Source organism: Arvicola amphibius, chromosome 3 (genome assembly GCF_903992535.2).
Source record: "Arvicola amphibius chromosome 3, mArvAmp1.2, whole genome shotgun sequence".
Lineage (NCBI taxonomy): Eukaryota > Metazoa > Chordata > Mammalia > Rodentia > Cricetidae > Arvicola > Arvicola amphibius.
The window spans coordinates 166,691,300-166,719,024 of NC_052049.1; the positions used below are offsets into that span (position 1 = coordinate 166,691,300).

Here is a 27,725-nt window from a genome sequence, read left to right on the forward strand (position 1 = left end):
CTAATTAAGAGAGTTCCAAACCCAATACAAAACTATATACAATAAAAACAGATATCAAGTATAAAAATTAGAATTACAACCAGTATAAACAATATTAAGGAAGAAACATATGCTAAATGTTTCAATAATCATTCTATCTTAAGGAGTCTAAGTCTTGTATTAGAAATGGCTTGGCTAAATCATAAGAGGCAAGCAGCTTCCAAAACGTGCAGCAGATGACAGAGACAACTGGCTACCTGGCAATCACCCAGTCATTTGCAGTGTTGGAGCAACCAGACCCCGAAAAGATGCTCCGAGGACAGGGGGGCCACAGTGCAGGTGTCCACCTCTTCCTGTCTGCAGCTGATCAGCTTCCGGGACGAACTGGTGACTTTCTAAAAATTCATTTTCACAAAAATCATTCATTAGTAATTGCAAAAAAGAATAGCACAGATATCCCAAGTATTTATTTGTTGTTTGTTTTTCAAGGCAGGTTTTCTCTGTGTAGTCTTGGCTCTCCTGGAACTCGCTCTGTAAACCAGGCTGGCCTCGAACTCACAGATTTGCCTGTCTCTGTCTCACAAGTACTGAAATTAAAGGTGTGTGTTATCACGCCTGACTGAAATCTCAACTACTGAACGATCTCTCTCTCTCTCTCTCTCTCTCTCTCTCTCTCTCTCTCTCTCTGTGTGTGTGTGTGTGTGTGTGTGTGTGCGCACGCGCACGTGTGTGTGTGCACACGCATGCATGTTCTCACATGTGTAGGTGGGTACATGTGCTCATGTACAGGTCCTAGGTTGGCACTGAGAGATTTCCTTGATCACTCACTCAGCATTTATATAGGTTCTGGGGATCTGAACTCTGGTCCTCACATTGGGTGCTTATGTAGCAAGCACTTTTAACTGCTGATCCATCCCCGCAGTCCTAGTTAACTTTCAAGCCACAAAACCCTCCAGGACAATCCAAGTCTCTAGGTCAGAGGCTCCCAGCATCTGCTGAGATCTCTCCTGGTCCTTGTCTAGCAATTCCCACATGGCCCTGCTGGGTCAGTGCTTTTCTGTGAAAATCATTTCCACAAAAACTCAAATATAATTCGGGGGGATGGGGGAGGTAGTATCCAACCTTCTACACCAGAGAGCTCTGAGAAGGACCCACTTTGTGAGGCTTTAGGATAAGATCTAGCAGTGCCCAGTTCAGACAGAGGATCACAAGGGCAGGCTTGTTCTTACTCCTGTATTACATGCCTCTAGCTCTTCCCAGAGCCCCCAGCACACAATCATAGCTGATTTTAAACAGGCAGAGAGTGACTTTTCAGACAGTCCATTACTAAGTAGCCTGCTATGGCCTGAATCTGAAACATCTCCCGTTGGCTCATGTACAAGGGTTTGGTTCTAGAAGGCTTTGGGCAAGTGATTAGAGCAATGGAATAATCCCTTGATGTGGTCACAATTTGACATAGTTGGAGGCCATAAAAAGAGGGAGAGCTCATTAGAAGAAGTAGGTTACTAAGAACCAAGGGTCCCTAGAAAGATATATCTTGTTCCCTGTCCCCACCCCTTCTCTCTGTAATGATTTGAATGAGAATGGCTCCCATTGAGGTTCCAAAAGCCCACATCAGACCCAGTCTCTCTCTCTCTCTCTCTCTCTCTCTCTCTCTCTCTCTCTCTCTCTCTCTCTCTCTCTCTCTCTCTCTCCTTGCTGCCTGCAGATCGGGATGTAAAGCTCTCAGCTACTGCTCCAGCGCCATGCCTGTCTGTCTGCTTCCCACCATGATGGTCAGGGACTGGCCCTCTAAAACTGCAAGCAAGCCCCCAGTTAAATGCTTTCTTTTTAAGAGTTGCCTGTAATCCCGTCCCAGGGAATCTGATGCCCTCTCCTGGCCTCTGTAGACACTGCATGCACATGGTATACTGACGGATATACAAATACTCATACTTTAAAAACTGTGACAGTCATGTATGTGATAATTCCTGTAACAACGATAAAAAAAATCTATGTGAAGAATAACCAAAAGAGTAGATAAAAAAGAATTCTAGGGGGCTGGAGAGATGGCTCAGAGGTTAAGAGCACTGCCTGCTCTTTCAAAGGTCCTGAGTTCAATTCCCAGCAACCACATGGTGGCTCACAACCATCTGTAATGGGGTCTGGTGCCCTCTTCTGGCCTGCAGGCATACACACAGACAGAATATTGTATACATGATAAATAAATAAATAAATAAGAATTCTAAATGTATATACTTGGGGCTGAGTTGGTAAAGTGCTTGCCTAGAATGTACAGTGGCCCTGGGTTCAATCTTGAGTGCCACATAAACAGCACTCAGAAGCAGAGGCAGGTGGATCTCTGTGAATTCAAGGCCAGCCTGGTCTTCCTAGTGAGTTTCAGAACAGCCATGGCTATACAGAGAGACCCTTTCTAAAAAAAAAAAAAAAAAAAAAAAAAAAAAAGAAAAGTTGGCATAAAGGAAGAAACAGATGCAGCTACCTACATCCATGGCTAGGGTCTTTACACCCTTCTCTCAATCAACTTGTAGAACTACCATACAGAAGTCAGAGCAACCCCAGTGAACCGAGTTCACACAGCAGCGCCCTCACCACCGCCCACGCACTGAGCTCTGTGCTAGGGTCGGCTAACACTGTTATGACCACATGGACGTATCAGGGACAGGAGAGCTGGCGTTAGGAGAGAAGGGTGGCAGGGCATCCTGAATACTGGGTTAAAGGGAGACTTCCTCCACTTGTGCAGAGGCAAAAGCAAACCTCATCGGTGTTACAGGAGTGGCTTCATTGTGATTGCCGACACTGCTAAGGAATCCCGGCAGTGTGTTGACTAGAGCAACTGCCTGCTAACTCCCCACCAGAAGGGAACTGTGACAACCTTAGGGTGACAAGGGTGGAGGGGGTTGCTCTGGTTCCTGTTTGTTCTTTGGTTGAGAGCCCGGGGAGGGTGGGGTGCTCTGAAGACCCACAGATGAGGCATGTGTGAGCTGCTGAGGCCTGCCTTTGCTCGTTCCCCCTCCAGGGCACAGACACACAGGGCCTACACCCACCGAGGGGAACAGCTCCTTGAGCAGTCTCTACGAAGGCCCTCACCGTTGCCCTTGCCTACTCCATGCCCACCCGAGGCAAAGCACCTTCCACGCCACATGGTCTTAAACCTGAGAGGCATGAGACCCTTGGCGTACAGACTGAGTGTGTTGAGTCAGAACCTGCTTCTGGCTATAGCTGCTGTTACAACTAGGGAAGCCAAGAGAACTCAGAAGGTGCTGGGGAAGACAAGACCACACAGCTTATCACTAAGTACCCGGGGGCTGAGTAACACAGCCACCCTCTTGGTAATGTCAGGTCCTGTGGGAAAGCAGAATGGCCCGGCAGAGCCTCTGGGAGGACTCACCCAGACCTTCTGATCGGGGGTTACTGTGACCTGAGTGGATCCCCCAAACCACATGTTGGGTCAGGAACTGCGGGACATGATGAGGCTGGAAAGGCCTCGGCTCCATGAATGTGGGCTATAAGGCCTGAAGGCCGCGTGTTTGATAACTTGTTCTATCCCTTAGGTGATACCTTTAGCCATGTTGTAAGAGCAAGAAGACCTTCACCCATAAGGCCCTTCAACCTCACTCCACCAACACCACCCAGAAGCCAATGAATTTCTATTCTCTAGAACTTATCCAGTGTGTGGTGTTCTATTACAGCAGCAGAGACTAAGATAAATAACACCTCATCAGTACTTTCTCCTCTCTCTGCCTGTCTGCATAAAGCACGGAAAAATGTGTCCAAGCCCAACTGAAGCCCACGATGCATCTGGTCAACGTCACACTGAGACGTAAGATAATACTCTTACCAAAGTGTCGGGGAGGACTACAGATGGGCAGCAGGAGTAGCGGAGCAGCTGGCCCATCTTCCAGATGGAGAGCAGTACGACCATGAGAACCAGCATGAAGCCAACAAACGCGACCAGCGCCAGGGCCAGCGGGAGGGACTCTCCTGGGTACAAAGCAAAGGAGAAGACTTAGGAGCCACAGGGAAAGGAAACCACCAGGCCCACACCTCTGAGGGCTTCTCAGAGCAGCACTCAGGTCAAGACAGCGGGTGCCAGCACCCTGAGACTTGGTGTGTCCTCCAAAGGGCTGCAGTTACTACCATTCTCCTGGAATCGCAATAAGTATGGTTTTTAGAAAGCCGTAGGGAAGATTGCCATCTCAATCTTGGGAAGTGGGGGAGGAACGTAAGGCATTGCCCATGGTAGCTTGTACCTGGCACTACTGCCAGAGGAAGGCAGGCTGCCAGGCCCCAGACAGGATGAGGGGGAGGTGTTGGAGCAGAACAGCCCAGAACAGGGCTGGGCGGAAACCAAAAACAAAGTGTTTCACAATTTGCTCTTGGCATAGACTCCTATGATGGAGGAAAATAGTAAGTCCCCAAACAGTCCCATTAAACTCACAGATGAAGCCCCTGTTACGTGCGTTAGGTTTACTTCCATCTCCCAGCATTCTGCTAAGGTCTGGGCCCCTGCTCCTCACAGTGAGCATCCTTGTCATTGAAGAGGATATTATTTATGCTCAAGATGGGTTAATGGCCTACCCAGGACAAACAGGTAGGGATAGCTCCAAAGCCCATGTTGAGTTTGCTAACAAATACAGCAAGAAGCACCAAGTCTGAGCATCTGGAGATGCAGAGGATGGGACGAGCTAGTTTCCCACCTCTGTGTTCTATCTAACCACTTGCAAACGTTTATCACTTCCTGCCTGGACCGTTTGCTCACAATGTTAGCAGTGCCTTGGCTCACGTGGCTGTGGCCTGCGGGGTGGGGCATGTCTACTGTTTCACTTTTGGAAAATATTTTGGCAGTAGCCATCAAGAGATGAACAATGCCAATAACCTTCTGGTCCACTCCTGTGATGTCCGGTCCAGAAAATCACTTCAAGGAAGGAAATAAGTGCATGCATCAGTCAGTTCACAGGAATATCCAGACAAGAGTCACAGGCTGTCACCAGCCATCCGCCCAATGGTCTCCTACCACTCATACATCCCTGTGTGCTGTGACTCTCCGCACAGCAACCCCCCCACACACACACACTGGAAAGCACCTCATGAGCTCATTAGATTGCTGTTTGTCTCCACAACTGGACGGCAGGGACTCTCTTCTCTGCCCCAGTGGACAGGCCAGGACTTGGCATATAGTCAGTGTTCTGTAAATACTTATTTAATAGAAGAACCGCATCTTCGAGAGCAAATAGCAGTGATTTAAATGCCAAACGAAAAGGGGCCGATCTAAGGTATTGTGGAACATTGGCATGGTAGGTTAGCCTCTCAGCTGTTAGGAGAATAAGATAGACATATTGCAGTTTGACTAATCACGGAGCAAGTTTGGAAAGTACATAGTATTGCCATCAATAAGGATATGGTGGCTTAAGTTGTATCTCTAAAAACTAAGACAACTAGAGCATAGTGGTGCACGCCTTTAATCCCAGCACTTGGGATGCAGAAGCAGGTGGTCTCTGAGTTCAAGGCCAGCCTGGTCTACAGAGGGAGTTTCAGGACAGCCAGAACTACATAGTAAGACCCTGTCTCAAAGGAGGGGAAAAAAAGGAAGGCAGACCCACGCCGACACTGGGAGCTGGCTGCAACATGCCACACAGTGCAGCTGAGCCAGGTAAAGAGTGTGGGAACACTCGGGTCCCTGAGTGGAGGAAGCACTGGAAGCTACAGACAATGTGGGAGAATAAATGAAGGACTTGCCAGCAGAAGCATGTCTGTGACTCAGACACCTGACGAGAAGCAACCCGAGGAAAAGTTTATTTCCACTCATGCTCGAGGATGCCTTCTGTCACGGCAGAGGAGCTATGGTTGTAGGGACAGTTGTCAGTTGTGGCCACAGGAACAGGAAGCTGCATGTTTACATCCCCATGGCTCAGGAAACAGGACAGGAAGTGGGGTTGGGATTTAAACCTCGAGGTCCACCTCCCTGAGACTCACTTTCTCCAGCTCGACCCCAGCTCCCAAAGGCTCTCCATCCTCCCAAATAGTGCCACCAGCTAGGGACCAGCCGTGGAAACACATGAGCCCTTGGGGGCATTCTACATCCAAACTAACAGCGGCTCTCTTGAGCAGCATGGGGAAGGGTAAGATATTTAACTCCTGCTTTTTATAGTTCTGAGCTATTATTTGGATTTTCCTAAGCTTGACACATAATATTTTAAGTACCATGTTACTCAGAAAGTGTGCATGGATAATGTTACGAAGAAAAACAACCAACCAACCAGGTATATGTATGTCATCGAGGGCTAGTGCAGTCTTCACACGGATGACGACTGAAGGGTCGCGGATCTTTGGAGGACAACTTTACAGCAGGGTCAAAGTTGAGTATGTGTCTATTGACCAAGGTACCTTACTTCCAGGAGTTTATATATCATTCAAACATATATATGTGTGTGTGTGTGTGTGTACACATATATACATATATGTGTGTGCATATATATATATATATGTGTATGTGTTTGCTGGTATATCAGCAAATGTCATCTATGCACAAGAAAATGAATGCATTGATTGCAATAGCAAAGTATTTTAGTGTGGGGAGAATCTTACTTCTATCAATCATAAATCAGCTAAATTAGCCAACACACACACTCACAATGAAGTAGGATTTTGTAATGAAGAAGTGATGACAGGATTTCTTTATCATTTAGAAACATCTACACAATACATAGAAACAAGATTCAGAACAGTGCATATGATATCACTTTTGCTTAAAAGATGACATATATGTACATACTTATACATACATGTCCTCATTTGCATGTATATGAGTTTTAAAAGCCTCCAGAAGAAACTCATATATAGGAAAACTCATATATAGGAAACTCATACTGAAGGGAAAAGGTGCAGGAATTACCTAAATGGAGAAGACAATTTAAATGTCTATTATGTTTTCTGGACAGTATGAATAGACTAATATATTCAAAATAATATGGGTTTTGCTTCTTTTCAAAGAGTTTTTAATTACTGTAGACCAAAAAATAAAAATTAAAAAAATGTCTAGGGAGATGTCGCAGTCAGTAAAGCGCCTGGTATGCAAGCATGAAGACCTGAGTTTGGGTCCATTGCACCCACGTAAAAGCCGGAGTGATTGTGTACACCCATAACCCTGGTGCTTGGGAGTCACTAGGGCTCGCTGGCAGGCAGTCTAGCCAATGAGCAAACTCTGGGTTCGATTAGAGAGCCTTTCTCATAAAATAACAGAAATAGTGAAAGATACTTAATATCAGTCTTTGTCCTTGACACCACATGTGTGACATATATCCCTACACACATGTACATAGGCAACACACACATTTTAACTGCTTTAATTCAAATAAAAAATTTTAGTCAAAAAAGAGGATTCTATAGACTGTAAGATCCCTTCCAGACAGAGGAAGTTGTGATATTGCTCTACAGTGTGGTACCTCCTTCCAAGGTCTAACTCTCCTACAGCCAACTCTGCCAACAGCTAAGCTAGTCCAGTAAGGTGCTGAGAGGAGGAGGCTTTGGGAGAAACTGCTGTGGGCAGCTGCTCAAGAAATCCCACCCAGCCCCCAGGGTAGGCTCCTACCCCTGGGGAGAACTGGAGTTTACTTCAGAACCCACCAACCCTGAAAGCAAATTTGTAAAGCAAGGGACAGACCTGGAACCATTGGTAGGGCTGCCAAGTGCAGAGACCCAGGAACAGGCAAGTTACCCTTACCTTGCGTCTTCACACACTGAGTCTGGCTGAAAGCGCTGAGCCTCCCAATGGCGGTCACCCGCGCCTGCGCCTTCACACAGTACATGGCCCCTGGTTCCAGGGTTCCTAGGTGCAGTGGACTGTCCCCACTCTTCACCACCTTAAAATGCTCCTTTAAGAAATCAAAACACAGTCACTGCCTAAGGGCAGCTGGGGTAAATATGTGGGGAGAGCCAGGTGGGGGAAAAGTGCAGATAGCCCTTTTCCAGACCGCAGAGAACATTCCTCCTCGTGCACACACGGAGGCATCTCGTTCCTCATTCATCCACTCATTCATATGTATTAAGCCTGTACTATTGACATAGGCACACAGCATGGGAGCTTGCGCGCAGGAGAGAAATACCACATACACACATTCCGTGTAATGATTGGGGCTGTGAAGAGGAAGCAGGGCAAGGCAAGGAGAGTGGCAGAGGCACAAGGGTAAACAGGTGTTTAGAAACAGCCTCTCCAGCCAAATAGCATTTGAGCGGAGCCTATCCACCTGTCTGTCCACCCTTCAACTCCCACTCTAAGCCCCAGGCCTGCAGAGGAGCCTGTAGAAACTTGTAGGACCCAGCCCAGATGACTCAGGGTATTCACTCAGCAATGAGCCTCCCAGATATGAGGGTGGGGAATAGGCTCCGCCCCCCCCCCCAAGACTATGAAGTTGATGCCTGCTTCCTCCTGTCCAGCCCCAGCCTTTCTCCCACCCTGTTCCATCTGCCTGGCTGGCAATACGGTGTCCTACCAGTATACCCTGACCCAGCAGGGCAAACAATGGCCTACATCCTGGCCCACCTGCCCACACCATGTTCCAAGAATAGCTGTCCCATTCAGGGAAGGGTACACGGGAGCATGTACACGGCCCCTAGACTAGGTGACACTGGGTACCCAGGCCTGAGAAGGGTACCCACAGAGCTCAGCTGGCTGCCTGAAACCCACAGAGCTCGGACTGATGAGCACAAGCAATGGGATTCACCCCTGGAGGATTTGGTCTTGGGAAACAGTACCTCAAGCTGGACAGGAGGACAAAGGGAGAAGACTGGATGGGGGGGTCAGTCTGAGATGCCTGGAGGACTCAGGGGGGCACAGTAATAGGCATGTCTAGGACCTGGAAGTGAAGGGGAGAAGCTACACTAAGACCTTCAGGGAGAGACCAGCAAGGCTTCCACAGGTCAGGGTCCCTGAGTAGTTAAGATTATACTTCTGCTTTGCTCGCAGATTTGGTGAGGGTCTCTGTTGCCCATACTGATCCTTCTGAGAAAGCCAGCTTTTCCTGGGTCCCCTGGAGTAGGTCATCAGACCTTGTCATTACATCAGCTTCAACAGGGCTGCACAGGGAATGGTGTTCACTGTGTCTGCTGGAGCTTCACCCCGCTGCTGCTACCGCCACCACTGCTGCTGTTTATTTGACCCTCCTTCTTTGAGGGCCAGCCTCCCACTCACCCCAGACCACAGCAACCTTCCCACGGGGAAGGGCAGCTCCCTTCCAGGCTTTCTGCACGACCCGCCCGATCATAATTAGATAGGCTTATTCATAAGCCAGCTCCTGGCTCGCAGCCCCCCCTTCTGCACTCTGCCAAGACACACACCCTTGAGAGGTTTTGTGCCCACCTCCTGTGCTTTTGAAATCATCCGGAACACCCTGAGCTGGAACATCCTGGCCTGCTGCCCTTAAGTGTCTAAGACTAGCTGACGAAGGAGGAAAAACTAAGGCATCCAAAAGGCATTAGGGAGTCCAGTGAGGTGGGGCCTTAGAGAAAGGGGAGGAGTCCTCTGAGACTTCGGTAGACCTGGCCTGAAGAGGGCCCAAGTGTCCTGGTCAAGGTGGAGGATGAGCAAAAGTTACATCTTTGAGGAAGGGATTGGCAGATGGTTCTCTCATCCCTTCCTTCTCCCACTTCACCCAGATCGGGCCACTTAGGCCACAAGCACTACAAAGCTGGGATTGACTCCCTCAGCCCCAGAAAGCTGTGCTGCTCTGAGGCCTGGCTCAAAGGCCAAGGTCAGTGGGAAGCCTCACCGTGGCATCAGGCTCCTTCCTCGAGTAGAACACAAGGAACTCAAACAGGGGCCCCAGGTCTTCCAGCTTAATAACCAGGTGCAAGCCGTGTTCGGTGACCTCCATCCTGGGTGGGGTGAGGACCGCTGTTAACGAGAGAAAGAAAGAATCAAAGCCAGCTCCGGAGCGAACTGATTTTCTTGGGGTAAAATGACCAAGTCATTAGAGGAAATACAGCAGCCCTATGGCCAAGGGAGAGAGAGGAGCTGCTAAAGGGTTCTAGGATGTGGAGTCGTGCACATAAGGAGTTTCTTGCACTCCACGGGTGCTCATGAAATCTTTTAAAATTCTATTTATATTAAAATATGTTTTCAAAAATTATGTGCATGTGCACACGCAGACATGCATGCACTTGCCTATAAAACATAAAGGCCATTTCTCTCCTTCCACCAGGTAGGTTCTGGAAATCAAACTCAAGTCTTCCCACTTGGCAGCAAGCGGCTTTGCTTGCTGAGCCATCTTGGTGGCCCTCATAAAAAATGGTTTTTGAATAATGACTGAGTGGAAAGCAAACGGTAAAGACTTACTACAATCCATTCTTTATTCCAAAGAACTCTGTCCCTTCTCCAGGAGCATAGGCTCAAGAGAAGGGATGAAGGACTCAAGAAAACATCACTGTCCCATTGAAGGCGCATGCTCTGTCTTCTCTCCCCATGGCCGTATTTTTCTGTTCTTCACCTCAGTGCATCCTGTGATCAGACGCTGGTCCTTAAGGCTTGCTGAACACATGCCTGATCTAAACTCTACTGGGCACAGCTGGCTTGGTCTCTGCTCCTTGGGAAAGGACATGCCTGACAGGGCCAACCCTAGCGTCTGTTGTTACACAGAGCACCAGCACACACTGGTATCTGGTGCCTTGCAGACACCAGCAAATTAGCAACTTGGGGGGCTTGGCCCTTCTATTCTTGACCCCCAGATTCTTCATCTCACATGGAAACTGTCAGCAAGTCAGAAGACAATCCGTTCTAGAAATTACAAGCTCCATCTTCACTGTGCAGGTTCCCAGAGAGGCCAGCAGCTCCTAGGGGCACTTTTCCACCAAGAGGCCAAGAACAGAAGGGTCCACACAGGCTGCCCCCCCCTGCCCCTCAATATCAGTCTAGAAACTCAAGGACCAGAGGGGCCAGTGTGACGGTTGGTATCGGCTTGGGAAGTAGGAGGGGATGCGTCATGGGCTACAACCCTTTGCATCTGGGCCCAAGGGGTGTGGAGAAGAAAGGCAGTTCCTAGAGGGAGCATTCAGAGGGCAAAGTATTTTTCCCTTGCCATCCTCACTGGAGAAAACATCCCTCTCGAACGGACAAAAGGACTTGGTAAGTCAGGCCACCTGTGCAAACAGAGCAGTCCAGACGCAACATCACTGCCTCTCTGAGACACACAGAGAAGGCCCGCTCCTCCACTCTTAAATCACATGTTATTGGAATCTGGGCCTCTGAATGCCCAGTCTTTTTGATAGACAAAATGACCTGAATTTCAATTTAGAGAATTTTATTTTTTTATTTCTTTTTCTTTCCCAGCATTGGGGCAGAAACCTCTGCCCTACACACTCTATATTTCTTTCACCTGACCCACCAAGAAACTTCAGAAGGTAAACCCTAGTCCTGTGGAACAGAGGTGTTAAGGAAGTTGCCCAGAGTCACATAGCCAAGAGCCAGAATTAAAGCCCATTCAGTCTCCATTTCTAGCCTGTGCTGTGTAAGGTTTCTGTCCGCTGCAGGAGAGAGTCACAGCTCTGGCTGCACATGACAACAACCTGGGTAGAATCTGAAGTTCCAAATAGATGGGCGCTCACACATCATTTAAATCAGACACCCCTGGAATGGCCCCAGACGGGTGGCCTTTAAGCTCCATGTGATTATAACATGAAATTGAGTTTAAGAATGTCTGCCTTCACTAAGTTTAAGAATAAGAGAGCTCCGTGGGAGAACACTAAGGCACAATTTTTTCAAGTGTCAGAGAAATCAGAGGAGCCCCCCCCCACACACACACACACTATGGAAAAGGCAGGTGGAGTGGCAGTGCCAACCAGGTGGTGGTGGCGCACACCTTTAACCCCAGCACTCGGGAGGCAGAGGCAGGTGGATATTTGTGAGTTCAAGGCCAGCCTGGTCTACAGAGTGAATTCCAGAACAGCCAGAGCTTGAAAAACCAAAGGGAGGAGGGCGCAAAACTACCCCAGCTAGATCGCTGACTCCACCACACATGAAGACCACAGGATTCTTGAGAGAGACCCTGCCCTCTTCAGCACCTGAAACTCCCCTCTCAGCTTCCCCTGCAGCAAGGCCTTTTCCTGTTTATGCTGGCCTCTTAAGCACAAGTTTCACTGTCCGGCCCCTCCCAAATAACTGTTGGCACTCCCTGATCTCTATCTGACCTGACCTTCCTTCCAGTGAGAGCTGCCAGACCCCAGTGGAGTTCTTGGCTGGATCCCCAGGCTCCCAGGTGCCAGAGGAAGTAGTGCTGGGTGCTACCTGAACTCTGTGGGCAGAGGAAGAGCTGCTGGGTCCTCCAGTGGTCGTAAACCTCCAGGTGCCTGCACTGGGGTCCTGCCGCTGCAGCCACGTCTCCCCATGTCTCCCCGGTGCCTGGGAAAGATGCCTAGCAGAGAAGGCAACAAAAGGCTCCCTGGTATCCCATCCCAACAGTCCTGGTCTCCTCCTCTGCTCCCTGACTCTCAACTCCAGCATCCCCAGGGCAACACTACTCATACTAACAAAAGTTGAGAGCTGTGATAGACTGGACTGTGTTGAGCGTTTCATGCGATCCCCTCAACTAACTATCCCATAAAGCAAAATGTTGCACGCATACAGCTCTCAAGCTCCAAGCTGGACTTAAACCAACCTTCATAATTCCTCAGGGCCAATTTGGGATCATTTGCTATCTAAACCCTCCTGACTTTCACTCAGCATCCTCTGTCCTCAATAACTTGACTAGTACTGGATACTGACCTAATGTTCCTGAGCCGAGCCCACAAGCAGATCTTCTGTCACATGAAGAAAATGGGCCACTGAGGGTTCTGCCCTTCCCTAGCACCAAACTCTGACATCCCCTCCCCCGACTCCCACCTTAGACAAGGAGCTATCCCTTTACCACCACCCAGTCCTCTATGTGTGGCAGCTGCAACCACAGTCACTTTCTCAAACACCACCCAGGGACCTCCTAGAGCCTATCAGGGGTTTTCTGCTCCTTCTGCCTACCCAGCCACTTCCTCATAGCCTTTTGTCTACATCTGAAACCCTGTTGTTGTTTTTCTGGGACCCTGTTCTGGATTCTCTTTATCCTCCCTACCTTGTCCCTGGACATTCACATCTATTTCCAGGACTATAGCTAGGAACCTTTGTTGTGTGTTTGAATTTCACCTCCAAGAGTCCAAGGCCTGATTTCCGGTTGCTATGCATTCATAGCATGCCATGTTGCAGGAACCTGAGCACCAAAAACACATAGAGTGTCTCCTATTCTCAAGAACTGTTTCTCCTGTTAGGTTCTCACCAACCCAGGTAAGAAACTAGATTCTGTTTTCCCACTCCATCCCCAGTAACTGGTCCCCAAGCTTGGTCCATTTTAAATGCATCCCTATCTCCTGAATTCATCCACTTCCCTGTCTTAGGGTTTCTGTTGCTACAATGAAACACCATAACCAAAAAGCAAGTTGGGGAGGAAAGGGTTTATTCAGCTTATACTTTCATATTGTCGTTCATCACCAAAGGAAGACAGGACAGGAACTCAAGCAGGCCTGGAACCTGAAGGCGAGAGCTGATGCTAAGGTCGTGAAGGGGCGCTAGTTCCTGGCTTGCTCCCCATGGCTTGCTCAGCCTGCTTTCTTACAGAACCCAGGACCAACAGTCCAGGGGTGGCCCCACCCACAGTGGGCTGGGCCCTTCCCCATCAATCACCAATTAAGAAAATACCTTACAGCTGAATCTTAGAGGCATTTTTCTCAACTGAGGTTCCCTCCTTCCACATAACTTTAGCTTGTGTCAAGTTGATATAAGCCTAGCCAACACACACACACACACACACACACACACACACACACACACCATCCCCCTCCTACTCTACAAACCAGAATCCGTCCTGGCTTAGCTGAATGTAACAATTCCCCTCTCGTTCTTCCTCTGCCCTGCAGGCTTACCTACTTCAGCTCACTTTCCTCCCAGGGGCCATAGTGTTTGTTCTGTAAGAAAGACGCGGCCCAGACCCCATCTTCTTCCACTACTCCCATCCACTGACTTGGATGAACTTTCACTAGAGGGGCAGCTGCTTCTCTACTCCACGGCCCATCCATCCCTCACCTCATCCCAAAAGCACACATTCCTTTACACTCTAGCCATGGCTTGCACTCAGCCACAGTTATCCACATGCCTGGAGTCTTCTCTTCCCTTCCAATTTTTTTCCTATTATAATTGCAATAGCAAAGGTATTTGTCAGCACCCACAGAGAGGAATGTTTCTAGTAGCTGTTAAATATGCAGATGTTTTTAAACAACCAAACTGCTCTCAGCAGTATGGGGTTAATGAGGCTCCAGATGGGAGAGATTTACGGAGGCATTTCAGAGTAAGAATCCTAGTGCCAAGGCTAGAGCTTCCATACAGGTAGACCCTAACAAGGACAGCCAGGACTGCCTTCTCCAGGAGTGGGGAAGGAGAAAGACAGCATGTGAGACAGTCCGCAGTTTACAAACATGTCAGAAAGGGTGGTTTGTGTTTATCAGTACACCAGTTGATTTCAAGCTGAACATCTAAGTAAAGGCAGTTCCTGCGGGGTGGGAGGAGGTGCGCCTTACTTGAATTTCGGTTAAAGGGGTGCTCCAGAGTGCTCCAGGCTGAAGTCTGTGCGCCCAGCATGGCCCTGACCCTGAAGTTATATGGTACTGTGGCAGTGATGTCATCAGTGACGTCGCACCCCAGACTGCCGGTAGGTGAGCACTGGCTGCTGGGGATCCAGATGTGGCTCTTGTACAGGCTCTCATACTCCCTGGTCAAGGAGAAGCAAGCACAGAATCACACATACCCATTGAGACGGACTCAGAGATGGCTGTAACTGCCTCCGTTCTGCTTTTGGGGCTCAGCAGGATAAGCATTCTCTCCCCAACTCCAGATCCTCTACTTGCTTCCCAACCACCCACCACTCTCGTTTATTCCTCGGGAACCTCCGCATGAGCCTGAATCTGTCCGTGGTCACCACCCTCCTCTCAGGCACCATCATGCCTTGCTTGTGGTGATTTCCCATTCTCCACACTCTACTGTAGAGATCCCATTCCTCAAACACTCCACACAGCAGACCATGATGCTTCTGTTCCTAATGGCTTCCTGCGAGGCTCTTGCCTTCTTCCATCCTACCCCCTAAAGATGTTGTTTCTACCCAGTGACCTGTGGCTCTCCCCTTCGAAATGCTGATCTCTTTTTGCCTTGGATCTCTGACTAGATCATCATTGTCTCAAATGTTCTGCCTCTGCTATCCCACAGGTAGGGTGCAAATATCACCTCCTCCGGAGGCCACCACCTAAGACAAAGGAGCTGCAAACTCAACTCCATTGCCTTCACAGCTTCCTACTGGGACTCAAAACTCTACGTATGGCTCAGAGCTCTGCTGCCTAGTCACTCTATGCTGATGGAAAGGTTTTGCATCCTGTAGTCACTGGCCACTTGTGGCTTTAGAGTATGTAAACAAAGAAGAATGGAACTCAAAGCATGTTTCAATTTAATTTAAACTTAAATAGCTACTAGTAGCTAGTGGCTGTAAAACTGAAGAGCACACAGCCCGTGTACTTAGTATCTTCTTCTAGTGGTCCTCAACCTTCCTGATGCTGCGACCCTTTAATACAGTTTTTTGTGGTGGTGTGGGGACCCCAACCATAAAAAATTTTTGTTGCTACTTCATAACCATAATTTTGCCACTGTTATGAATCTTACTGTAAATATCTGATATGTGAACCAAGGTGTCACAACCCACAGATAGAGAAATGCTGCTCTAGAAGCTAATTTCCTTGTATCTAGAAGTGTGCACCTCTGTGTCCTCCCCAGGGCCTAGAAGAATGACTACACATGCAGGACTAGCTTTGTGCTTATTGCTAAAGAAATATGTTGAGCACCAACTTTGCAGTCACTTTTCAGAGTCTGCTAGAGCCAGGACAGCTGGAGGAAACTAATCAGGTTCACCCCTGGGCCAGCTGAACTTTAGAGTCAAGACTGACTTGGGCTTCTAGATATACACGCAGAGTCAAGAAAACTGTGACCTCCTATACCCCAAAGGGAGTGGTTCTCCATGTTGCAGGTCAGGCCCAAACCCACCAGACAGTTGGCTTGCTGTTGAAAATGGGCACAACAAAATGTCCCTCCACACCCATTCACACCAAGGGGTGGACCAGGAACAGCATCTATTCTCAGGCCTCAAAGCCTCCTGGAGCAGAGAAGGAAGGGCTATCTACCCCTCTCAGACATGTTGTCTAAGGAAGACAAATTACTAAGCAAGGCAAACTCACCCTTGGTACTCCACAGAATAGGACACTGTCTCCCTGGGCTGGGCCACTGGACTCCACATCAGGAGATGCTTCATGTTGGTTGACAGTACAGTTAAGTTCTGCGGGGCAGGCAGAAGGGCCACTCCGCCTGGGACGAAATTAAGAGAGACGGTGAGAGCTGGCGGAGCTTCAGATTCCTCACTTGTCCAAGTGCTAGGTCTTGCCCTCCCTGGTTTAGCTCTGCCTCTGTGGCAGCAGGGCATATCTGTAGTGATTACAGCTCCGCTTCAGTGAATAGTGTTCATATTCTGTATAGGTCATTGCTAGATTGCTACAGAACTATCCTATTTAACTTTCTTTTCTTCTTTTCTTTCTTTTTCCCTTTTTTTTTCTTTTTGGATTTTTGAGGCAGGGTTTCTCTGTGCAGTCCTGGCTGTCCTGAAATTCCCTTTGTAGACCGAGCTGGCCTCGAACTCAGAGATGCACCTGCCTCTGCCTCCTAAGTGCTGGGATTAAAGGTGTTCACCTCTACGCCTGGCTTTTCATGACCCTACTGAGTTTAAGAACCATAATTTCCCCCACTATATAAACAACAAACAAAGCAGAGGCATGTTATTTGTTCATGGATATGTTTTTTATAATTTTACTTTAGTGTGTATGTATGATTAGTATGTGTATGAGTGTGAATGTATATATGCCATGGTGTATATATGGGTGTCTTTAGGATCCTCTCCTTCCACCAATGGGAACCAGGTTCGAACTTGGGCCAGCAGGTTTTCATGAAAACATCTTTATTGGGTGAGCCATCTCCCTGGCCCTATTTATTTTAATAAACATATAAAATATGTACCCGTTGCATTTATGGGTAGCTATGTGGTGTTGTAGCACATGTATATAATGTGTTATTTCAAATGAAGGCAAGCCTATGTATCTCAAACATTTATCATTTCTTTTTAATTCAAAGCCTTCAAATATCCTATGTTTTGGGCCTTTTGAAATATATTTTTTTTCCTCTATAGTTAGTCTTCTATGCAATAGGACACCAGAATAAGCTCTAACTGGAACTTAGTATTTGTTAACCGGTCTTTGCCCTGTCCTCTCTGTGGATCCACGCTCCTCTCCAGCCTCTGGTCACCACTGCATTCCATTCTAAACACACGAGCTCAACTCTTTGACATTCCGCCTAGGAGTGAGACTTGCAATATTTATCTGTCTGTGCCTTGTTTATTTCACTTAACATAATATCTTCCAGATCGCCCACGTCTGCCTTTTATGGCTGAACAATATCCCATTGTATGTCGGTACTTTTATCTATTTATCAGCTGATGGACATTTAGGTTATTTCCACATCTTGGCTTCTGTAAACAGTGCAGCAGATGTCTCAACACAGCTATTTAATTTTCCTTTCGATGTATTATATAACCAGTGGTGGGGTAGACAAATCATCTAGATGGTGGTTGCACTTGGACTTTTTGAGGAAGTTCCACACTGTTTTCCATAAGGATTATAATAGCTTACATTCTCGGTAATAGTATGTACCAGCATTTGGCTTGCTATTTTTAACTTTTTAATGAAAATCACTTTTACTGTGGTTCTGGGGGATTTACTCCCAGGGGTTTATACATCTTAGGCAAGTGTTCTTCTTTTGAGCTACATTCCTAGTCTGAGGGTGAGGTGATAATCTTATTTTGTTTTATTTTGCTGGGATGATTAACAACGCTGACCGTTACTTTATATATCTGCTGGTCATTGGTATCATGTACTTTAGAAATGTCTATTTAATTTTACTGTCCATTTTCAATCGGTTTATTTATTGACTTACTATTGGGCTCCTTATAGAGTCTACGTGATAGCCTTGGTGCCAGGCTGACCTGGATTCAGGCCTTGACTCAACCCTGGACTATGCTATCTTATGGAACCAGAATAACCTGAGCCTCCTTCATGGCAAATGCACTTAGGCTCTTGCCAGTTTCTCAACATGCCCATCTCCAGCTTCTTCATCCCTGGGCACTAGAACACATTAGCTCGTGACCAGCAAGGCCAAATGGGGCATCAGTGGCCAGGTGGAAAGCTCTGACTCAGGTCTACTGTGGGCAAAGTCCAGCAAAGAGGGGTACCAAAACCTTTCAGAGACTCTACCCTAGACAGACTGCAAGCCCGAGCACCCACGTGGGGCACAGGAGACTACTCTATGGATAAAGGCAGTGTGTCCGGGACAGACCCACAGTGGCACTACAGTTTGCACCTGCACTCGTAAGAACTTCAGGCAGCTCAGCTTTGCATGGAGGCCTGAGGCGCCATCTGGACCTATGCAGCTCTTCTCCCCTTTCACACGCTCTCTTCTAGTGCCAAGCACCTGCTCCTCTGCCGTTACTGTTACAGTGATGGTATCTAGTAGTGTCATGGCAGGCAGAGTGACAGCTGGGCCCTTTATCTAGGATCTTTCAGTTTCTGCCTCTAGATGGGCACCTGCTGTTTGCTATCAGGCATCAAGCCTCATGACCACGAGGGAGAGGGGGGCTCCTGAAACATCCTGTGTGCTGGCACTTTGCCTCTTTTCTAGCATAGGACCCTGGTGATGAGCCTTCGTCTCTTCCTTAATGTACTCACTCTGCCTGGAAAGAAAGACCTGGGGCACCCGCAAGGGGGCTTCTCGGCTTTCCAGCCATAACGTCTTTTTCTCGTTTTATTTTTTCAGTTCATAATTTTGTTATTAGCTTATGTTTATTGTACAAAAGAAGAGTTTTTACAAAACTCTCAAATGTCTGCTGGGCGGTGGTGGCACACACCTTTAATCCCAGCACTCAGGAGGCAGAGGCAGGTGGGTCTCTGTGAGTTTGAGGCCAGCCTGGTCTACAAAGTAAGTTCCAAGACAGCCAAAGCTACGCAGAGAAACCCTGTCTTGAAAATAAAAACCAAAACCTCTCAAATGTGCACAGCACATTCTTGATCATAACCCACACCACCCAATTCTGCTTCCCTCCCTGCTTCTAGTGGTCCACTTTTCCGTCACAAAAGCCACCCTTCTACGTTTATGTCTTAATACTTAAAATGAATAAAAACAAACAAACCTAGATTCTACATATGAGAGAAAATAACACGTGTCTGAGTCTCAATCATTCTGCTCAACATAATGATTTCAGGTTTCATCCATTTTTATTTGAATGACATGATTTTATTCTCTTGAGACAGGGTCTCACTATGAAGCCAGTAATGGCCTGGAACTCATTATATAGCTTGGCCTGGTGTCAAACTCACAGTAATGCTCTCCCCGCCCCCAGGCTCTGGAATAGTCAGGCCTGGTCACTCACATTCATAATCTCAGCAGTCGGGCAGCTGAGGTAGGAGATTAAGAAAGAAAAAGCCTAGGCTACATAATGAGTTCCAGGCTGCTACCGTATTAGATCCTGTCTCATTGTTTAAAAGAAAAAAAAAGATTATGAACTGGAATAACTAAAACTCTTGTGTGTCTGTATGTGTGTGTGTCTGTGTGGTGTGTGTCTATGTATGTGTGTGTTTTTGTGTGTGTATCTGTGTCTGTGTAGTATGTATATTTGTGTATGCGTCTGTTTGTATGTGTCTATGTGGCATGTGTTTGTGTGTGTGAGCCTATGAGTGGGTCTGTCTCTCTGTGTCTATGTGGTCTATGTATTTGTGTATGTGTATCTGCGAGTGTGTACACATGTGTTGGTGCTGAGATTTGAACCCAGGACTTTGTAAATATCATAAACATGTATTGTATCACTGAGAAAAACCCACAACCCAACTAAAACAAGTTTGAAAGTGAGCAGGTCATGAGATGACTCAGACAGTAAAGGGTCTGCTGTTCTAGCTGATGAGATCCCCGGAACCCATGCAGAGGTGAGGAACCCACGCAGAGGTGAGAGGAGAGAAACAACTCTCCACAAAGCTGTCCTGGGACCCCACATGAGTGCCACGGCATTTGCTGCTCCCGATAATAAAAGTATTTTTTAGAGTTAGAGCAGAAGAACCAATCCATACATTCCAAGAATTACAGTAATTAAGACTGCAATTTGTGGTAGTAGGAAAGATAAAGAAACACAGATCAAAAGGCAAAAATGGAAGACCTCAGAGAGCTCCACTCATGTATGCTCAAGTTTGATTTGATAAAGAAACAAAGCAATTCGGTAGAGGAAAGAATAAACTTTAAAACAAATAATAGTGGAACAGTTTGGTATGTGCTTGGGAAATAAAACTCAACTAAACCTCACATATAACGATAAACCTAAAATGAATTTTAACCATTACCTCACAAAGGACAACTGTCTAGGATACGTAATGAACACTCTAAACTTAATGTTAGGGCATCAAAAAACTAAGAGATAACACAAAAAGATATGAAGAGAAATTTCACCAACAGAAATACAGAGAGAGCAATAAGCACATGAAAAGATATTTAAATTGGAGTTGGTATGATGGCTCAGTGGCTAAGAGCACCTGCTGTTCTTCCAGAGGACCCAGGTTCAATTCCCAGCACCCTCATGGCAGCTCACAACCATTGCAACTCCAGTTTCAGGAGCTCCAATACCTTCCTCTAGCTTCCAAGGGCACTAGGAAATCATGCTGCCAAAACACCCACACAGGGAAGCATATTTTGTTTATAAAGATGTTTAGATCATTTGCTAAGGAGAAAATGCAAATTAACACCACAATGAAGCAGCACTGCTGTGTAGTTAACGTTACAAAACTAAATTCTGGCAACGGGACAGAGAAGATGGACCCCTCATACACTGCCAACAGACTTGTAAATTGGCACATTGATTCTGGCAAATTTGGCAGTTTTTTTTTTCAAACTAAATATGCAATTACTATCTGACTTAGCAGTTGTGATCTTGGGCATTTAGCCTAGAGAAACAGAAACTTCTGCCACGTAAGATCTGAATATGAATGTTTAAAATTGAACTTGGATTGCTCCAAGTGTCTTCCAATAGGTAAATGGGTAGACAAAGGGTAACGGGCAGATAATGAGACGGGGTCATGAGCAAGGAACCCAGGAGGACTCTAGTGGCTTAGGATGGCCAGGAAACAGCGAGACCCCAAGAGCCTCCAGAAGGGACACAGTGCCGCAAACATAATGCAATCCTATGACTCAGGAGACAAGTTAGTTCCACTGGAAATTATCTCAGACTTTCAGAGATGCACAGCAGCAGAGGGAGCTTCCGGATTCCCTTGTCCGTCCTTCCTATGTCCACAGACGTAGCGTGACTGGAAAACCCGACGGTCGCTGCGGTGCCACAGGCTAATCAGTCTTATCAGCTTTGTGCTTTATTTACGCTTTTATGCTTTGTTTTCTTTCTTCCGGGAACCAGTCCAGGACTCTCCATGTAGTTGTCATACCTAGTTAGTCTCTTCCAGTCTGTTCTCAGTCTGTCTTTGTCTTTTATGACCTTGACGTTTCTAAAGAGCACTGATTGGCTGTTTTATAGCTTTGTTCTCAGTTTGGGTCTGTGTGATTTCACAGGAATGGAGTGAATTTACACATTTTTAAAGGGTAGCTTGTTTTATCCGATGTCTTTGTTACCACAGCACCATCTTACACTTGGGAACGTTCCCCCAGACACATGCCTGAGAGCGACAGGATGGTGCACCAATTTCAGTTCCTTCAGTATCCTTCATGAATTTCTCAAAGGCTGATGAAGCTGCTCACCCACCCACCCCCATCCTGCTTTCCCAAGGGAGATCAGTCTTAGGCTGTCCCTTTCCGCATGCTAGCTGGAGACAGGTCTCAGCCATGTGACAGCACCGTGAGAGAGGTGCTCAGGACAGCATTGGCCAGGGGCTGGTTCCAGACAGGCTGCAACAGCTCTTGGCCTTAGACCTGCTAGTAAGACTCAAGACTCCCCACACTCCAAGCCATATATTACTGCTTTGCTCTTTGAAGTCTGAGCACAGTGACTAGAGTCTAGTCTGAGACTGTGCACACTCTGGCTGAGTGATTGCTGTGTGCTTTAATGTAGCAAAGGTCTCTGTCCCCAGGGCCAACCCAAGGCCAAATATGCTCCTCCTGTGGGCATCAACATGCTCAGGCACCGTCTCCCAAGCATTCTTGCTGAGGGCATTCGTTTCCACCTTGTGTACTCTTTCTACGTACGTCAGAAGAGAGTAAGCCCAAGCAACTGGTTGCAAAATACGTATTTTGCTTTGTACTCACAGAAGAACATGGTGTCAATATGTGTAATTACCAGTGATGCTAATCTTGATCTGCAAAGCTGCAATTTACCTGCTAGTTAATAAACACACTGGGAGGGATATGTGAGAGTATGCAAATCCTTTTCACCCTTTCTCACATTATCTCTGCAGTTATGAGTCTCTTTTCATTGAATTGGGATGCTCCTGAAAAGAAGAGCCATTCCTCCTCCGTGATTTGTTATGTTTTCAGAGATTTGCTTATTTGCATAGACTCATAGGTACTGATTTCATTTTATGGCTAAACTCCAATGCTACTATTATTGATACTCAGTTGTTCCAGCTTTGGCCTATTAAAACTCTTTCAGGTTGGGTCTTGTATCCATTTGATTCATTGTTGCCCACCTCCCACTCTTTTTCCATTCTAATTTTCTCAATTGATTTTGTTTTGTATTGTTTTGTTGTTGCTGTTTTTTTGGTTTTGTGGTTTTGGTTTTTTGAGACAAGGTTTCTCTATGTAGCTCTGACTGTCCTGGTGAACTAGCTCTGTAGACCAGGCTGGCCTTGAACTCAGAGATCTGCCTGCCTCTGCCTCCCAAATGCTTGAATTAAAGGTGTATGCCACCACAGTTTGTATTGTTTTTTGTTTATTTGTTCTTGAGACAGGATCTATGTAGCCTTGGGTGGCCTCAAAATCAGAGATCCACCTGTCTCTGCTTCTGAGTGCTGGGATTAAATGCACGGGTCACAATACTCAACCTTATCAATAGGCTTTAAAACAGTAACTTTAGATCTACAGATTTCAAAGACAATATAAGCTCCAAACAATGCTAACATCTTATGTAACCACGATACAGTTATCAAAACTGTGGGACCAATGAGGATCAATTACCATAACAAAATTCTAGACTTCATTTGGATTCTGCCAATTCTTCCACTAACAACTTTTTCCATTCCAAGATCCAACCCAAGATACTATGCTACATTTAGGCCCTCATCCTATTTTAAGCATCTCATTGCTTACCACAAGATGCTCCTGTCTCATCTTGCATTTTCCTGCCCAGTCCCGTAAGCATCCACTGCTCTAAAGAGCCCCACCCAGGGACTTTCAAAAATCCCAGTGCCTAGGCAGTACCCCAGACGAATTTAGAATCTCTGGCTGCCTTGGCAGTTACATGTGTAACAGCTCCCCAGTGACTCCAATGTTCATTTGAGACAGGGACACTGATCTAGAATTTACTTCTGGTGGATAAGAATAGTTTGAAATGTGATAGTTCCCAATTTGGGGGGTTTCTGTATATTTTCTGGTAGAGTTTATATTTACTGCAGCAGAGGCCAACTCTGTTCATCTCAAATCAGCCCCCAGCGCAGAGCCTGTCATAGAAAAGGAACTTAGGAACAATGAGGGAAACTGAACAAGTGAGCCGCATGCTTCTTGACTCCCATAAGATTAGCCTAGGCCTGTGGGTTTCCTAATCTCTCCACCATCTTGGTCCTTCTAGTTGCTCTGAGATTCATGTCTCCTAAGATCTTAGGTGCAAGGGAATTTGCAGGAAGACTGCCCTCCATAAAGTCACTGGGCTCACTTTCCAGGTTGAGACTGCTGCATCTCTTCCTGCCTGGACCCCACTGGTCACCTCATCGTGTTTGGTTCTTCCACTATCTTTTCCTCCAACGGGCTTTAAGGTAAACGCACTGGCAAAGGCACCCTCTTAATCCCTCCCCTTTGTCAAGCCTCCCTTTTCTAGCTACATCCGTGTCTCCCCTTCTTCTACACAGAAGGACAAAGCACACACTCCGGAGCTGGCTAAATCAGAGCCAAACCCCAACTGAGTCTTGATTCCTGCCCTGAAATGAGGACCATCAGACCTGCCTTGCAGACTGATGTGAAATGTCTGAAGACCATCTATTGCTAGAGCACCATGTACTCAGAATGTGAGCTATGTTTAGTGGTACAGGCTTTCAATTCCATCTTCCTGGAAGGGTGAAGCAGAAGAATTGTAAGTTCAAGGCCTTCCTGAGTTATAGAGCAAGCTCAAAGCAGCTTAGAAAATTTGGGGAGACCCTCATCTGAAACATGAAAAGTTAAAAAAAAAAAAAACCTAAAACTAGGGAACAAAGGCTGTGAGAATATAGTTCAATAGTAGAGCAATTGCCCCAGCATGATGAGGTCCTAGGTTCAATCTCAGGAAAGGGAAAAAAGGAAGGAAGGAAGGAAGGAAGGAAGGAAGGAAGGAAGGAAGGAAGGAAGGAAGGAAAGGGAGAAATGTTGAGGGAGGGGTCAGTTGTGGCTGTCACTGTTATTCTTAGTACATAATAATTAGTAATTATTATTTGTCCTTAGAAGGGACAAAGTAAGACACCTTTATTTATCTTCCCAGTGATCTAGTAAGCAATAGAAGCTCATTTTGCGCTTGCCAAGTTCACCTACACAGTCTTGAGCAAATGCTCACAATTACTTGGAGGCAACCTTAACTAAAGCAATTATTTTCTGACACTACCATTCGCAATGCCAAAAGACCAGAATAGTTAACAGACAGACAGGCAGACAGAGACACAGACACACAGACACACACACAGACACACAGAATGAGAGAAAGGACTCAGGGTAGGAGCAGGTGTGAACACAACACATTTGCCACAGGAAGTGTGTGAAGGTCGGGGACAACTTGAGGAAGCTGGTTCTCTCCTTCTACCACCTGTGTGCTGAGGATTGAACTTAGTTCATCAGACTTGGCAACAAGTACCTATACCTATTGAGCCATGTCATCAGCCCCTGTTGGAGAATCATAACAACAAAGTTTAAGGCAAGAAAGTAAGGACAGAATACATCAACTGTAAAGACAGCAGGGGGCCTGCAATCTAAATTTATTTCCTAAAAGTAGGAAGAAATAGGCTCAAATAATACAGGGTGAGCCCTGAATACACAGATGAGAAGTGAGCAGAATTTGGCATCGTTTGCTGAACGTTTGGAACTGTGAAAGTTTGGGGCCAGGAATACCATCCGTTTCCATGTAGGCTAAACGTTTCCAAGTTGTCTTAGTTCTGATTTGTTGCTTAAGTACTCAAGGCTCCCACTGACACCACAAAGTAACCAATACCTTGGAGGAGTAAAACTAGAAATTTCTCTTAAATGCGGTTTGACTTGAAGAAGCATTAGCAGGTAAGGAACTGCAGTTTGGGAACAATAAAGGAGGTAATTACAAGGAGCCAGGAGTGGAACAGAAAATTCCATAACCTTACTGGCAGAGAAAATGCCCCTAGACCAAATCTTTTTATAAATAGTGTGAAGTACCTTTTTCTGTGAGGATCAAGAAAAATCTAATTTTATAAATCTTACACCCAATATGAAGCTTATAAATTATATCCTTTATGCTTGTCAGAATTTTTAATCATTTTAATTGCCACATGAAAAATGACTGCAATAACTATACTTTATCCCTAAAAATACCAAATGAAATAAAAAGCAAAGTGCATAGAACTCTGTAAACTATCTTGATGACATCTTTCCAGATGTCTGGGGGATATTAGGAAATTTTACAAATAGAATGCAGGCATTTAAGATGTGGAGGATGGTGATAAAAAGGTATTAAAAAGCATTTTATGCTGGGCAGTGGTGCATTCCTTTAGACCCAGCACCGGGAAAGCAGAGCGCAGGTGGAGCTCTGTGAATTCAAAGCCAGCCTGGTCTACAAAGAGCAGTCCAGGAAAGCCAGGACTGTTACACAGAGAAAACCTGTCTCAAAGAAACAAACAAGCAAAACACCAAAGACTAAATCAAAGCAAACCAAAAACATTTTAATTCAACCCCAAACCCAGGAAAGTACTGTCACCTTCTTAAACTGTATTCAAGTCTCAAACCTCAGATGTATTTAAATTTTTTATTACCTGTGAGAAAACAGGAGATCAAGCTGCAGAAAAGCCACATGACAAGACTTGTCCAGACTCCTCGCAGAACCACTGTGCCGGCCTGTGACTAGGGTGAAGGTCTCTGGCAAACTTAGTGTGACCGGTCATTGCTTCCTTCCAGAGTGAAGTTTTCTGTCCATCCTAGCCATCTTGCTTCAGGAAGCAGATGTTGGTGCTGAGGTCAGAGCTGCAATGGAGCTTGAATTGTTCTGGAAAGAGGAGCTGGCCCAAATGCTCAGAATGGGCGTACTCTGCAGCACCCTTTCTGCCCAAACCCAGCTATTGCATCAAGGGGAGCGGCCTGTGAGAGTTCCAGAGAAATGATAACTGGGGAGCTTGAGACATCTGCCCGAGGGAGACATCTGGGCAGGCAGACTCAGTTGTGGAGGGCCTGGCTCTTCCCAGAAGACAGTGAACACCGAGGATTATTTTCCCTCCTCATCGAGGAGCATCCTCTGCCAAGTGCCTCCCTGCCCATTCATTCAAGCTGGGTGCTAATTAGCTCTGTTTGCTAATACACACTTCTGGAAAAGTAGAGAAGCAAAATGATTACTATTACTGCTGTTCTCTAGTGCTAGGGGTTGAACCCAGGGCTTTGTGCAAGCTACACAGCACTCCACCACTAAGCTACAACCCACAGCTGTTGCCTCAGGTGGTTTTTTTTTTTTTCTCTTTTCTTTTCCTTTCCTTTTTTTTTTTTTTTTTTTTCTCGAGACAGGGTTTCTCTTTGTAGTCCTGGCTGTCCTAACACACTCTGTAGACCAGGCTGGCCTTGAACTCACAGTGATTAAGTGCTGGAATTAAAGGAGTGTGTGCCATCACTGCCAAGTTCTGTGGCCTCAATTTTAAATGCCATTCTAAAAGTCAAAAGGTAGACAATAATAGTTTTATATTTGCAAGTCTGCAAAAAAGAAAATCTAGGACATAATATGCTAACAAGATTGGCACCTTGTGGTAGAAGAACTAGGAAAACGTGAACAAGATTCTCTAATCTTTTAAAATTGAATCAAGAATTCACTATTGAAAGTTAAAACCAATTTTTAAAAATTTTAAGCAAAATCCAATAAACTTTAATTCCTTGAGGACTTAAAAAACCCCAATGCACAAATTATAATGGTAAAATGAGCATTGGTTTGAGAATGCACATTGATTTTTGAACTGAACATATTTTAATTCTAGTTTCTTAGCTTATTTGCAAGATAATTTTGGGTCATCCAACATTCCCTAGGAGTTTACTATGTGCGAAATTTGGGAACTCAATAAGTTCTTATCCTTTCCCAACTAATGAAGATGCATACAGAAATAATCATGGGGCAATATTGAATACAATGGAGGAACCACTAGGGTACTGGGGTACTGAAGAGAAACACCCAATCCACCTTCCGGGATTCTAGAAGGCTTCCTATGGAGGAGACTGGCAGAGT

General features: G+C 46.2%; 1 protein-coding gene across 1 annotated transcript; it reads right to left on the reverse strand.

Moving 5' to 3' along the window:
* Positions 1-137: 137 nt before the first annotated feature.
* On the reverse strand, positions 138-26,915 carry Il20rb (interleukin 20 receptor subunit beta). The gene is made up of 7 exons (XM_038323343.1): positions 26,281-26,915; positions 16,267-16,393; positions 14,569-14,759; positions 9,747-9,871; positions 7,703-7,853; positions 3,821-3,963; positions 138-374 (listed from the first exon to the last, which is right to left on the reverse strand). The coding sequence occupies exons 1-7, from the start codon at positions 26,318-26,320 to the stop codon at positions 252-254; spliced, it is 900 nt and encodes a 299-aa protein (XP_038179271.1). The 5' UTR covers positions 26,321-26,915; the 3' UTR covers positions 138-251.
* Positions 26,916-27,725: the final 810 nt, after the last annotated feature.